The sequence below is a fragment of the Amblyomma americanum genome, chromosome 9 (assembly GCF_052857255.1).
Source record: "Amblyomma americanum isolate KBUSLIRL-KWMA chromosome 9, ASM5285725v1, whole genome shotgun sequence".
Taxonomy (NCBI): domain Eukaryota; kingdom Metazoa; phylum Arthropoda; class Arachnida; order Ixodida; family Ixodidae; genus Amblyomma; species Amblyomma americanum.
In genome coordinates this window covers 123,608,951-123,623,925 of record NC_135505.1, presented here as the reverse complement: position 1 = coordinate 123,623,925, position 14,975 = coordinate 123,608,951, and the positions used below count along the sequence as shown (strand labels likewise).

At 47.7% G+C, this 14,975-nt stretch overlaps 1 protein-coding gene across 4 annotated transcripts in view; it reads right to left on the bottom strand.

Annotated features, from left to right (window-relative positions):
* The window catches only part of Ptp10D (Protein tyrosine phosphatase 10D), a 121,566-nt gene extending 110,697 nt beyond the window's left edge, over nt 1-10,869 (bottom strand). For 2 of the 4 annotated variants that reach the window (XM_077637125.1, XM_077637124.1), the window contains exon 1: nt 9,831-10,869. In XM_077637125.1, the coding sequence (XP_077493251.1) occupies nt 9,831-9,920 (90 nt within the window). In that variant the 5' untranslated portion in view covers nt 9,921-10,869. The remainder of the gene's footprint in view (nt 1-9,830) is intronic. The other 2 variants (XM_077637123.1, XM_077637122.1) reach the window with 1 other exon arrangement.
* Nucleotides 10,870-14,975: the final 4,106 nt, after the last annotated feature.

The window sequence follows — 14,975 nt, the reverse complement described above, 5'->3', positions numbered from 1 at the left end:
CCAGGTCTCTCTGTTGCCGCATTTGATTATATTTTATATACTCTTTTTTTTCGTGGCTTTTTTCTTCTTCACGTTGCCTGCGGGCTTTCCCGCCTTTTTTTCCTTGTTTTTAAGAAGCTCCATCCCTGCGTTCTGCTCGATGCGATATAGCTCCCGAGTGCATTTGTCTGCCCTCCTGGTCGCCTTTCCATCGCTTGGTGCCTAGCGGCACTATAGCTTCGAGGCATTTCTTCGCGCCTTTTCTGGCGAGGCCAAGCGATCGGGATCTGATTGAGTTGCATGGAATTCTTTCGGGCCTCGGCGTGTCTGTGGTGTTGGTCTGTGAAAGCGCAGAGCTTGGCGACTTTTCGTTGCTGCCTCTCTATAACCGTTGATGTGATCGGTTGGTTTAGCCGCGTTTAGCCTTCGAGTGTAGCTAGACCTCATAGGAGAAATACCGGGGAATGTTTTCGCACAGTTTATCTGTTCGTTCGCTTTCTCCATCTTTCTTTTTTCTTCCTTTATCCATTCCCATTACCTCCCTTGTTATTTTGTATCAAATTATTGATTTCTGCCTTTTTCTTGGCAAAAAGAAGATCGTTCAAAGATTAAAGATCAGGAATATCGTTGTCGCCTGGCCGTAAGATGTACACAAAAAATAGAATTCATCTTTCTTCCACAAAGCAAAAAAAAAACATTTCAAGATGGAACGAAAAAGCAGACACCACTCGTGTCAGGCGCAGGTTGCCTCCACCTGAATCAACACTCTTCTTGATCTGCTTGCTTTGATTATTTTTTGTATTAGTATTCCTTATCTCGCTGTTTCGCAAAAAGGGCGACCCCTGCAGGCATAGCCTTATGTGCTCGGCGACCACTCTTAGCTGATAAGTTATATTTTTATCTCCATTTTTTTTCCCCTGAACTTTGTAATACAGAACTGGAAGAAAAAGAGAGAGCGGAAATGCCGATGACACGGATTCGATGATAGGACCTAGCGCCAGATTTTCATCAAGGCCCTGGTGCGTATCGGACTGATTAATGCACAGCAGAAAGTAACGGTTCGACTGCAGCAGTAGGCTATCTGGTCTTGAGTTCGTATCCGAACAGAGTACGCTGCACAAAAGTTTCCTACGGAGAAGCGTGCTCTTTATTTCCGGGAAGCGATCTCTGAAGCTTTCTGCTTTATTTTTCTTTTCTTTTCTTAAGCTATTCCTTTGTGTAGGCGACTCAATGCATACCTTACACTCAAGATTAACGCGGCAAAAAGGAAGTGCTGCAACTTTGTTGAGAGCTGCAGTATTGTATTTTATTGTTGTATTGTTTGTATTGTGGTATTGTATTGTTGTTTGTACAGCGTTGTATTGTTTGCTACCGACGAGCAATCGAACGTAGAAGCAGCGGTATAAACACGAACACGGGAATGAACGCATACGCTGCACGATTGATGCTTAATGAGGGTCTGTGTCGTTTTCAGTTGAATCAGCAAACCTTTTAAACGTGTGTCTGCGCCAACATGCATTGCTGCCAGTTACCCGTTTTACTTCTGAGGGGTATGTGAAGAAAGCGACAATTCGTCGGTAAACAGAATGCCTTTTTTTTTTTGCTTGGAAAGAAGGCGCACCGTCTCTAAAGGTCGTCGATGCATTGTTAGTAGCCTACGAGCGCCACTGTCTGTCGAAAAGAACAGCAGATATTTAGTGGCAGATTTAGTGGACATGAGGGCAATCACCTCGTGCGATGTCAGTGCACGTTAAAGATCCCCAGGTGGTCGAAATTATTCCGGAGCCCTCCACTACGGCACCTCTTCTTCCTTTTTTCTTTCACTCCCTCCTTTATCCCTTCCCTTACGGCGCGGTTCAGGTGTCCAACGATATATAAGACAGGTACTGCGCCATTTCCTTTCACTCAATACCAAAAAAAATAAAAAGATCAATTTTCGCGGTTTTCGCCGGGTATATTGTCGTACATTGACTGAAAATCGCAGTAAACTTAAAACCCTCTCTTTACTTTGCTAGTTAGCATTATTGTTAGTACTGACAAAAGGTGTGGAACTGTGCACAACACGGCTCTTTATCTCAGACTGGCTGCGTTCAGGTAGACGGTAACAATGTGACACGACTTGTAACGTTTATGTTGTAAGCTAGTATTTGCTAGTGATTAGAGTTTATGCACTCTGCTTTGCTATCTTCTACGTACTTTTTCTTTCAAATTGTCTCCAAATTTTTTTTCAATCGACGGGTTTAATATGAAAGGAGATACCACATAACCGCCATCATCCCACTACAGGGCAAAGGACTCTCGCATATATCTCTAATTAACCCGTTCCTGTACCTACCGCGGCCAGCTTACCATGGCTTAACCGCGGCGTCATGAAAATCAGTCGACGCCATTGGCTGGAGTGTTTTTTTTTTAGGGTCATCTGCTGCTTCTTTCTTGGCTTGCATCCGACTACAGTGCGGTACGCCTCAATAAATTACTTCAGCAGCCTAAAGCATCCAGACATCGCAGGCATCCCTACGAATTTGGAGTGACAGAATAGGTGCATTTAGCAAGTGCACTCAGTTTAATAGCGTAAAAGTCTTGCCTGCCCCGAACATATTTCCCTAGTGGTTCGCAGTTAAGCTCGGTTAGGCCAGCTGCACATTTGGACGCTTGGCAAAGTAGGCAAAAAACGAGGGGGGAAGGGGGGGGGGGGCTGAGGACAACAGAAAGTGTGCTTGTAGGGTGGAGGGTTGCAAGGGGCCGGCGACGGTTTATCACCGCGTCTTAGCAAATGAAGTCAGCAGGCCGCGCCTCGACCTGGTGCGACGCCAAGATTTGCAAGAGACCACCGCTCTCCCCCTTGCCACCATTAACCAGCAGCAAGATGTAGATCGCGATGCCGACCCCACCCTATATAAACGTGCCAGTTACTCAAGCCCTCCTCATTCGAAGGCATTTCATCAACACGACGACTCGTTCAACATACACTTCGCAGCACGAGGGCTGAGCGTGGCGCAACGCCACGAATGTTCTGAAAGCGACTGCTCAGGGGACGACACATGCACGGACGCGGTGCAGTATACTGCACGTGGGGCACGCACGGCACTACTCAAGCTCCATATTTGAGCATAGTTAGGAGAAACCTAGTCCTCGTCTTTCCATACTCTTCCGTCTTTAGGGGCGCAGTTGAGTTCCTCACTTACATGGCTTCAAGGTAGTTTAGAAGAACTTCTTGTTGGGGCTAGTTATTGCATTGCTTTGAAGGGCTTTGAAGGGCTTCAAGGCAAGCCCTGTGTGCAGTAGACTCTGACCAAGGCAGTACGAGGTCCAAATAATATGAAAAAAGCCCCATACTTTCATGAAACCAGTGAAAACTCCTCAAGGATCTGTGAGAAGCTTATGTTTTTCTTTTACAGCGATAGGCATAAATAACACTTGCGCACTGGTAAATCAGAAAGTCCCCCTTTTGAAAGGCTGCCTAACAGCAAAGTTAATTGCAAGGAAGATTGCGGGAATGCAGTGGCTGAAACTGACGCAGGGCGGGATTAATTGGAGATCATTAAAAGATGGCTTCGTCCTCTACCAGTTGCAATTACTGAGTGTCGATCTTTTCCTCCAAGCAATCAATCGCTTTACCACTTTTTAAAAATTCCCTGGAGATAAAACTCCCCGCTGCATTGTCGCAAATTCATTTCTGAAGTGCAACCAGCTGGGTGTTCCCTTTTATGCTGCCCGCGCCTGTACATCAACATTGCGTCGAGAGAGAGAGAGAGGGGGGGGGGGCAGCATGAGTGAAAGCAAGGAGGTTCTCGTTAGCACGTGCGGAAGGGAGCGCCGCAACTGAGATGCTATCGGGCGAGAGACAGGACCCGAGAAACCCAACCCGTTTGGCGAATGGCCTGAGGCCTGTCGCGCGTGGAAAAGAAGGTCACACCGACTGATAGTAGAACGCGGCGCGTTTTCTCTTTTTTCCTAGCCGATCTGTGGAGCGAAGAGAAGCAGGCATGGCGGGGTATCGCGCAAGGCGTGAGTGAATGTTGTTTGTTGGCGCGTAATTAAAAGCCCGCGAGGGACTAGGCTACGGTCGGATACAACTCAAGACAGAAGCGGCTTTTCCCCGTCAAGGGACCCCCTTTCCAGCCAATGGCGTCGGCTGATTCTCATGACCCTGCTAGGGTGACAATGCAGGCAGCGGCGCGACAATGCAGGGAAGGAACAGTCCCCTTTCATATGCTACCCCCTGCACTGTCAGGCTAGCACGGCCATGACATTCGGCCGACGCCATTGGCTGAAAGGGGGTCCCTTGACGGGGAATATCCGCTTGTCTTGAGTTGTATCCGACTATAGTTGGCTTTTTGCATACTGGCAACGGCCTCCTCGGTACTGCATAGTACTGGGGTCAGTAGAAGGGGAAGCAGCGAATGGTGCTCCAGTTTCGCGCTCTATAATCTTGCCGCGCGTAGACAGACCGATTTGTAACAGTTCGTTGCAACGAGGCGCGCAACGTAACTGCGTAACCGCTTGCAACGCGAACAATGGTCAATTAGTTGCCTTGTCAATTTCATGCGTTTCGCTCTAGCCCCGTTAATCTTCGTGCTTTGTGTACACCCTCCTTTTTCTTCATGACGTGAGTTGTGTCATTACCCTAGGACTAATTGTAAAGAAAACTGCGCAGTCAGAGAAGAAAATACTGTGGTCAACTATCATCCAAGCAACCAATTACAAAGGAAAAAGTACCTTTTAGACGAAAGAGAAGTTGATAAAACTGGTTGATCATGTACGTTGTATCTACGGGTGCTACGGAGTTTAGCGCCCATATCGGTTGGTCCGTTTGTATTGCTCTATTGTAAAGGCTCCATGGGCTGCGTTTGGAACACCTCCTAACCTATTCGTGCACGTAAAATAATCCGAATAATACCTTCCTTGGCTGTCAAAGATGCTGATCTAAGGAGTACGCTGTAGACCCATTTTTGAAGAAGCCATTGAATTTCAACGTATACGAAAAGTTCAGCCACAATAATAATAATAATTTGGTTTTTGGGGAAAGGAAATGGCGCAGTATCTGTCTCATATATCGTTGGAGACCTGAAACGCGCCGTAGGGGAAGGGATAAAGGAGGGAGTGAAAGGAGAAAGGAAGAGGTGCCGCAGTGGAGGGCTCCGGAATAATTTCGACCACCTGGGGATCTTTAACGTGCACTGACATCGTACAGCACACGGGCGCCTTAGCGTTTTTCCTCCATAAAAACGCAGCCGCCGCGGTCGGGTTCGAACCCGGGAACTCCGGTTCAGTAGCCGAGCGCCGTAACCACCGAGCCACCGCGGCGGGGCCCAAATAAAAGAGACATTTCCATATTAAAGATATAGAAACAACAATCTGGCCGCTGCCAATAGACTTCGCTGCGCTCACACATAATTATTTTGCAGATCCACTAATTAACGGTCTAAGACAACTACCTGACCCAAAAACAGCGTCCTGGCATAGCAAATTTAGGAGAAATGGTGACGTGCTGTAAACCAGTCGTTAAAAAAAGATAGTTTTAGGGTTTCTTTTCTGACCATAAATACCACTACTTTTCTAATAGTTCAGTTTGCAAGAACTAACGCTGAACATCTAGTAAGTGAGCTGGCTTCGTTGGGAATGGTTATGGAGCAACGACTGTATGGCTACTATGCTCACGGCGTTCGTAGAACGCCCGTGCGCAATCTCATGCATTACTGCTGACTTATCTGCTTCTTATTTCCAGGACTCCGAACGCGTACGGAGCGGGAAGACACCTGATATTCATAAATGGCCGACTCGGGCCTCGCCACCATTATTCACCCGCAGTCTGGATGACACAGAGGATGCGATGTAAACCGATAGCACATCGGAAGGACGCGCAACTGGGTCTCCCAGCTTAGTGTTCTTTTCTAAAAGCAGTAATGTACACACTGCGAACAATTTCTCTTCGAAGACTTCTGAACGATTGCAGCGTGCGAATTAATGTAATATCCGGGACAAAAGTAACTGCTCGACTTCAGAACAAAGGCTTTGGGCTCAAACAGCCAAAGTGTTAAAATCTTTTAAAATTCTTTCATTTTCAAGCGACAACACTCACAGCTCGACATTTTGAGACAGATATAACCAGATACAGAAATTTCCAAATGAATGACTTTCTCTACGTTTTCCAAACGAATGACTGCCCTCAACATGTCATGGATATTTTGAGTTTAATTAAATTTTGTATACGGCGTTTCAAGATAACGGACAAAATCCTTAAGACGAAGTGCACAACTTCATTAGTAGATCAACAGGGTTGTTAATTTTATCGAGATGGCGTGCATTTAATAAAACCAAATATTTTTTATTTTCTTTACGTCCTGGACAATCGACAGAACCATTAACAGCCCGCTCACCGTCGTGGGTGCAGAACAACTAAGCTTGACGTCAACGAGTGACTCGTCATGACGTAATGGGTGGCTTGTGAAGCTTTCCGGCGCACTTAGAGAAAACGGAAAAGGAAAATGCGGGACCTGTGTGGTGCAGTCCGGTCGAGGAAGCTCTGTGCCAAAGAACGCGACAACACGAAAGACAACACGTGAGCACAGGCGCTAGGCGTCACGAAGTTGTGCAGCTGTCTGTATGACGTCACGCAGCGGCTCGCTTACCCGCGAAGGTCTTTCAGTCAGAGCGAACGGGCCATTAATTATGCGGAAAAACTGCTTTGGGCTTCGGTAGTTAAAAGCATCACCGTACACCATATCGAAGCTTTTAAATTAATGTATCACTCGACAATAAGTGAGAGCTGGATAGTCACGTTAAATAACTTCCGTGAAGGTTCTTGCCGTCACTGATCCAATTCATGGAGGATCGGACTGAAGTGGTTAGCGGGTCACATAAGCTGGACACCAACAAACGTCATGCTTAGTGAACGAACCTCCGTTTACTTATAATTTTTTTCTTTTAAACACTAAAGGCACCGTGTTTGGAATTAAATTCCCTCATGCAGCACTAGCTGTGAACATCTTTTTATACTGTAGGAGTTGTAGTTTATGGCACGGGCAGAAATACTCTACATTCCGTAAACTTTGAATACATAACCAAATGGCACGTTGTTCATATCAGCGGGAATTTCGCTTTTTGCAACATTGCCGTAACGCTCTTGTTTGACTCATACTGTATCCACACAAAGCTCGTACAGCGAGTAGTTCAGGAAAGTTGCCGTACCCTAAACATAAATACGCCTATACAGGAGTAAAAAGGGGGCCCTTTCTACTCCTTTCTGCTTATAGTGGTACGCCCCCATGTTGGGCTCAATTCGCTGAACTTGCCAGACCGGCATAGATTCGCGTCTGGAACTTATTACAGGGTCGATTTCAGCTTTTCGGCATTGGCGGGAATGAGAGCGTTGTTGTATTTATCCATAACATTGCAAAGAAAATCTGGAGGAAAAGAAAGAGACGCCCTGACAACGTCCAGACTTCGCACCCGATCTAATTACCCGAGGAATAGAATCAATAAGCCCGAAAAACAAAATTATACAGCATACGTCAGCAGTCGCATGTTTAGCTGAGCCAAGTAAAAAAGGCCCATGCTTTCAAGCATATATGTCTCTGAAACATATATGTCAACAGACGAAGATTTAATCTTTGAACTCCCCAAAAAAATTTGGCACGGGTTACCGCATCTTGGCGCGTTTTGCGTTCCAAGGACGTTGGATTGCTTACATGGCCAAGATGTGCCTGAAATGGATTCTCAAAAGGAAGTCGTACATCCTAATGGCAGCTACAGTGGCCTGAATTTCTTGCAGAGACGAAAGGCGAAAAACGTCCTTGGACAGCAATCTTGGCTTATGTTCAAAAAGACGTTCCCGGGTTGTTCAAGTCAATCAGCCTCCTTGCATTACGAAGTCGAGGTCTGGAGATCCACGTGTTGTCTTGGCACCAAAACTTAAGGGGGCAAGGAGTTGTAATTTCGTGCGGCTACGCGAAGATACGTTTGCCCGTCATAATGAAAATATTGAGCGAGCACTAACGCGAAGTGCTTGAGCGTGTGGAGAATTACCAGCTCTGACGGAGCGCAAATATCGGTTTTTGTGTGCAACAGCCGGCGAAACACAGCTACAGAAACACACATTAGCCGTTGTTGATATGAGCTGCTGAGCTATTGTGGTAAGCAGTATTTCTGGGCCATAATTGACAGTTGGAGCTCCCTCTCTTCAGCTCAATTCTTATCCTTCCAAGTGCACACGATAGCAAGTTTGCAACTCCGCCAGAATAGTACTACTTCCTAACATGTGTAAAATGGATCTGCCCTCCCGGACAGTAGTCGGCGCCGAAAGAACTTTGTCAGACTGCCAGTCCCTTTGCTACTATCGCTGTTTTCGTAGTCTTGGCGGTTAAATGAATCATTTACTTCATAAATCCCCATTGCAGACGTTGTGAGGGTACATCTGCCTGGAAAACAGGCGGCGAGATTCTGCAGAAACAGTGCATGTCCATCACATGAAGCAAGTGCTGCTGGCAACGGCGCCTTGAGTAGTGAGTGTTTCCTATGCATTCAAAACAGCACTGCACATGCTCTCTATTCTAATCTTTCCAATCTATTTAATGGTGGCGCGGTTTTGTCACCGCCATTTATATGTGTGCGAGATCCACTTACATAGTCCAGTGTAAGGGAGTGTCTCCAGGACCATTCCTGGCTTCCACAAAGTTTTGGTGTAATAATAATAATTGGTTTTGGGGGAAAGGAAATGGCGCAGTATCTGGCTCATATATTGTTGGACACATAAACCGCGCCGTAAGGGAAGGGATAAACGAGGGAGTGAAAGAAGAAAGGAATAAAGAGTTCGGTGCCTGTAGTGGAGGGCTCCGGAATAGTTTCGGCCACCTGGGGATCTTTAACGTGCACTGACATCGCACAGCACACGGGCGCCTTAGCGTTTTGCCTCCATTGAGACGCAGCCGCCGCGGTCGTGTTCGAACCCGGCAACTCCGGATCAGTAGCCAAGCGCGCTAACCACTGAGCCACCGCGGCGGGCTGGTGTAATTAATGCCAAATTAAAATTTCACTAACTGAATGAAGAAGCAGTGATGAGAATGAAGGAAGGTTTGCGTACGAGAGCGCTCTTTTTCGTCGTTGAGTTGAAGGAGGAAATGAAGGAAGATTTTGAACAGTACTACAAGCATGGCGTCACGAACTCTAGTCGGTGTTTTAGGTACCAGTCGGCGAACTTAAGTTCAGGATAACTTAAGTTCGCCGACTGGTACCTAAAACACCGACTAGAGTTCGTGACGCCATGCTTGTAGTAGGATAACTTAGAAGCAATCCTGCTGCACAGCGGTGTGTCGACCAGGAGGGTCGTCATCGCGGATATATCAAACATGTGCAGTCGCGCTGCATGTTCGCGCAGTGTCAACACATGCTTTCGCTCAGGTCACCTAAATCAGAACTTTATTAAATCTTGAGCAGTGTGTTATGCTCAGTGCAGTCACTAATAGACCATCCGCAGTTCCAAACGCAGTCAGAGACAGTTAAGCAATAGTGAAGATATTTGATAAACCCGGCAGTCACGTTGTATTTTCACTTGCTATCAAAAGATTTATTCGTTCAATATCTGCAGCAGAATTTTATACGATCCAATATCGCGCTCTATGCCGCGTTCAGCGTGCTAACCAATCGACGAACCAATGTTGCAAGCGATATTAGAGAAAACTACAAAGAGCAATTCATCCAGTTGTCCCGGCAATCACGTTGCTTATTAGCGCTTTGGCATTTTATTATTTTTTTTATCAATTCACTGCGTCATCATTTAATTTGTTGTTGTCTTGCATCGTCTATCCCGTGCCCCGTGGCGACCTCCGCGTGATCAGGTAGACAAAACTCACCTGACCCGGCGAAGCACCCAGCAGCAGTAATCCGAGGAGCGCCGCCGTCGACGGGAATGCCATCGCGACCGTAAACACGTGTCGCGTCATCGCCGATGCTTCAGAGCGGCGTCAGTTTGTGTCCGGCGGTTGTCACTTCCAGCGGGCGTCGTCCGACGTGGCTGGACGAGCCGCCACCGCATGCTAGAGGAATCCGGAGGCGAAGGGTAGACGCGGCGAGCCGAAACGTCGGCGCGTATGCACTGTCAAAGACACCATGCCACGGCAAACACTGCTCGACGAGCTAATTCGCGTAACCAGATTAAGAGACCAATGCGTTCTTCCTAATCTGGACGCAGCAATATAGTAACACGCTACTCACTACGGCGATCAAGGCTTGAATGAGTCTTTCAGAGTCACCAATAATCCTACGCTCTTTTCCCGTTGGCCGGACTTCGAGAAAGTGGTGTCGTTGATCCTGCAGACACTGGCGAAGCAAACAACTCGTAGCGGAACTAGAAACAAGATAACACGTCGAGGGCCAATCCGTTGTCGAAGAACCTAAAACCACGTCCTACTAAGCAGCAGAAGCCAGGACGGTTGTCTCCCTATTCAAGATGACACAGTTTCGCCAAACGCCGCAAGAGGTATGCCGTCCACACTGTCTCCGGTGCTGAAGATCTCGTTGTCTGCGGAATCGCTGTTTCGCGACACAACTTCTTTTCCCTCTCGTTGTTTTCCTCCTTGCTGACGAAACTGAAACGCACCGAATAACTAAGCGCGTTTTGAACTAAAAAAACGCACAAAACGGGGCCCGCCGCCGTCGAGTCAGGCCGTCATCGGAGGTCCCGATCTGGAGCACGTCTTCGCCGCTGCTCCAATACCGTATCTTCGGCGAGGAGGCCCTGTCATCCAGCCCCGCGACGCGAAGGCACCGATCGTAAGGCCATCGCTCGTTCCGTTGGCAGCGCCTGCAGCGTTTGTGGCGCGAGCAGCACAAGGGAGTGAGAACCATGCGACGTCGCCGAGTTCCACTCGGGACTGAAGGCGAACGTGTTATGTGCGCCGAGCGAGCGGCCGCTTCGAGACTCGCTCGAGCTGCCAAACCGGTAGCGCAAGCAGAGCCTCCTCCTTTCTTCTCCTTTCTGCCGTATTCTCTCTCTCTCTCTTTCTTTTACCTCGGTGCGCGCAGCACAAAGCAGAGGGTGAGGAGAAAGGAGCGGCAGTCCCGAGCAGTGGAGCAGGGGGCAAGGGCAGCACCTCTGACGGGGGTTGCCCCGCGCATTCCGAACGTGCGTTTTGCTCGCCCTGCCACCGCGGAGCATATTTCTTTCCACGCTTTTCACCCCCTACCTCTTTCGTTTCTTCCTCTTCCAAGAAGAAAATACGCCACTTTCTTTCTATCCTCTCCGCGTGTTGTGGGCAGTGCGCGTCAAGCTGCGAATAGCGAACTAGAGAAAAAAAGCTCCGGCCCCCCCGCGCCATCTGTGGACGAAACGGGAAAGCTTCGGTAGCGAAATTTGGCGCTGTATTCGTATTGCTCAAGTTCTCGCACGAGTGGCACGCCCCCACCGTGAGGCCCCATGATGATGGAAATAAAGTTCATTCATTCATTCATGGTACTGTTGTAAGTGATTTAGTTTTTTCTTCGTTATGCGCTAAATGCTTCGATGAGTAGAGTGCTGTCGTTTTACGTACCTTCGTATATTACAAGAGACTAGAAATGGTCTAGCTGTTTGTTAGGAGGCAGCAAGAGCTCGAAAACGCGTGCTCTTCTTCAGGGCTCCCCTCTTGTTCTGCCGTTACCCCCCTCACCCCACTCTTGCTCCCCTCCCCTCGGGTTCTCAGAACCCAGAGGGAAGCCATATCTTCCCTGCAGATCTTCCAGAGGGAAGCCGCGCCTCCGGCCATAAACAAGCGAAAGGTTACTGGGTTAGGTTAGTTAGGTTTTGCTGAGCGTATTTAAAAATAACACACAGGCTAAACTTGGAAAGAAACCGAACTTTCGGTGTTGTTATAGCTTGTCTCTGCTTATAAAGAATTTATAGCAACAGATGTTTGAAACGCCGAACGGAAATTTTAGCAAGCGCCGCTCCTATGGGAAACTATGTCGGAGAGTTTCGCCGCGAGCAATAGATATATGCGATCGAAAGGACGGTGTGCGGGCCCGAAGTTTAAAAATGCGCAGGAATTTGCCCCCAACAGAACCTTCGCAACAAACACAGACTATATTAGTTTGAAGATTTTACCCCTTTATCTTTATCTCGAGGAAAATGCACGCAATGTCACATGAAGGTCCTGGCGAAACGAGATCGACCATCTTCTTTGAAGGGTAAACGGAGTACTCTCGTTTCCAGTGAGCTTTACTTCCAAGTAAATAACCAACGTTTTTCTTTAATAACTTTATCTTTACCAGTAATTATATTAGTTTTCATCAATTCCAGCTTGTTTCTTATGTGTAATTCTAGCGATTGCGTTCTACCGTCATAATAGGCGCCTGACAACTTGCTTTTACTGCGACTGTTCCCTCTGTTTTGATCTGTGACACGCATGCTATTACCTCGCGCATGCAGCCGCATAGCACTATTCCATGCCCTGTAGCGCTATGATGGACCACGCATTCGCACAGCTTCCGCAAGCGAAGCGTCAGAGTGAATAATTCCTAGAATCCCTATGCATTGCACAGGCATTGTACAAACGTGGCACGTGGTGTCCAGCAGAGCGCACAAAAGCACCGTGCTGGGAACACGCTTGTCGTTTTTTGCCAAAATGCTTTCTTTATTAATAAGACAATATCTTTTTGAGAAAAAGAAAACAGGTATCAGAAATATTTCAGTTGCTTTCATTGTTGTTCGTTTAACATATGTTTGTGCTGAATGAACAGCGCGTAATGGGCCCCGGTCGGATTCCCTGAGAAGACCGCAACAGGCCGCTGACGCGGCGCCAGCTCCTTTGAGGCCAAACTTCTTTTTAATCCTTTAGGTCAAGGAGTTTCAAGGGATGTCCCAGCCGGTCGTGAAACAGGGTTATTGTGCGCCGTTTGTGCTTAGCTCTCTGTAACAGGAAAACCCTATAATATAGCCTCAGCTCACTCATAGTCCTGGTGTTTTGAAGCAATATTGAAATAAAGAAGTGTCTCTGCTGTTCCTCAACATGCTATAAGACATCGCGTACTGAATATAGCGCACTGCAGTTTGCACGAAGTGTAGGAGAGGAAGAGAATAGCTATACGCAGCGCAGTCCTTCAAGACGAATGGTGGTTTCACAATGGGTTAGGCTTGGGAAGGCTTGTCGATTGCACTGTCTCTTCTCTCGCGGTCGAGAGTAGACGCGAGGTTTAAATGCTTTGCAGCACCGCCGTAGCACACTCTGTGGTGTTTTAACCTCTGTGCAAGGTTTCTTCCCGGCCAAGCACAACTATCCGTCCGCAGCGGCGCACTGGCGGCAGAGTGCAACTTCCAAGACTACCTTCCGCCATCCTCACTGCTTACAAATGGTTCCGCGCCGCGCCGAAGGATGGCGCCTCGGCTACGCAGGACACCAGTTGACCGCGGGCGCGCGGATTTCGCAACGCGTACGGCGCTCTCGCTTTGTCAACATGTCAGGAGGACTGCGTGGGCCGTTCGGGCTGCAGGGAATAGCTTACAGTGTAAAAAAAAAAAGCACCTTTAAGAGTGAGCTTCCGTGCCTATAACTGGCACACTTGCACCTTCCCAAAAGGGTACGAAGTATGCCTATCACATCCGTGCAGTTGAATGTGATAATCACAGTTGCACCTTTTTCCAACTGCTTTGCAGTTTCATACGTCTGGAATGCTTTAAAAGACGCCGGCCTAAATTTCTTTTTGCGTTCACTTTTGGACGGAACCTGAACGGTCCCTACGAAAGCTGCCGACGACATGGCTAACTTTGCACTATAATTATTGCCATCTCATCTAGAATTATGATACCCAAGTGTGGCTTTCACTGCATGCCAGCACTTGTTTGCAGTGGAGTCACATTTATAATGTCTGCATCATGTTCGCGGCATGAATTCTTGGAATAATGTTCGAAAAAAAAAAACGTACTCAAGGGGGCCAACCTTTTGCAAACCCTTCATCACAGTAAAAACATATGCCAAGTATCTGCGCAATAGTAACACGATTAGGTATAACCATCACTAGAGTGAGTCACCCAAAGGTACTGAGGCGACAGAGTTCATCATGGAAGACACCATGGCTGCGTGCAATATTTACCTGTATATGGCGCACATACCTTCTCCACGTTTATATGCGCCACGTGAGCGAAACCCCATTCGAAAGTTGTTCAAAGAGTCGAAGAGCGCCCGTAGACCTCTGAGCCCGAAGGAGCTGCAACACGCTTGCAACCGTGCACTTTTAAAGGGTGCATGGGTGCATTAACGTTATTGCGTGCTCAGCGACTCCTTTAAAAAAAGAAAGAAAAATAAGCGTGTGGAAAGGTGCCTTCATTAGTGTTACACCTCTTAGGTGATAGTGATGGACGTAATTTTATTTGTACAAATATTTTAGTTGACGGAGCGTGAATGGTGTCCTGCGTCGCAGACTCCATCGAAGGCTGCAAGATATATACCTCCAACGGTATAACAGAACGCATGCTATTCTGCGGACAACACGCAAGCCTACATCACACAGTTTGGGCATGCAAAAAGAAGGCAAGCAATACCGGAAGTACCAAACCAGACACATGAGCAGTGAGAGAAGGTGCTGTCCAGCTCGCATCTCGACGACCTAAGGAACCTGCGCAGTCATCTCATCAAGACACCTTGAAGGTTGCACTTTTTTTTTACTGTGTAGGCTCATTCACGCCGTGTGCTGGCTTCGAAAACCTTGTGACTAGGAAGGCGCTCTTGTTTACGCATTTTTTTTTTGCGCAGTTTCGTCTAAGTTCGTTAGGGTTCAGCTCCGTGTCCTCCCTCTGTTCTCGGGCCAAGGAGACCAGTAGAGCGCCGAGAGCGGGAGTTAACAGGAATGCTTAAAGCCAGCGACCCCCCGCGAAAGCGCGCACGAAGGTCTCAAATTCAGAAGTTGAACGCTAGATGGCGTGGCCGGCTTTATTTTGTCACTGGTTGAACATTCACGCGGCACTGTACGTGGCTGGGCTAGCTGATTGGATTCTGTCCGTATTTTTCTTCGAGTCCATGTTAACG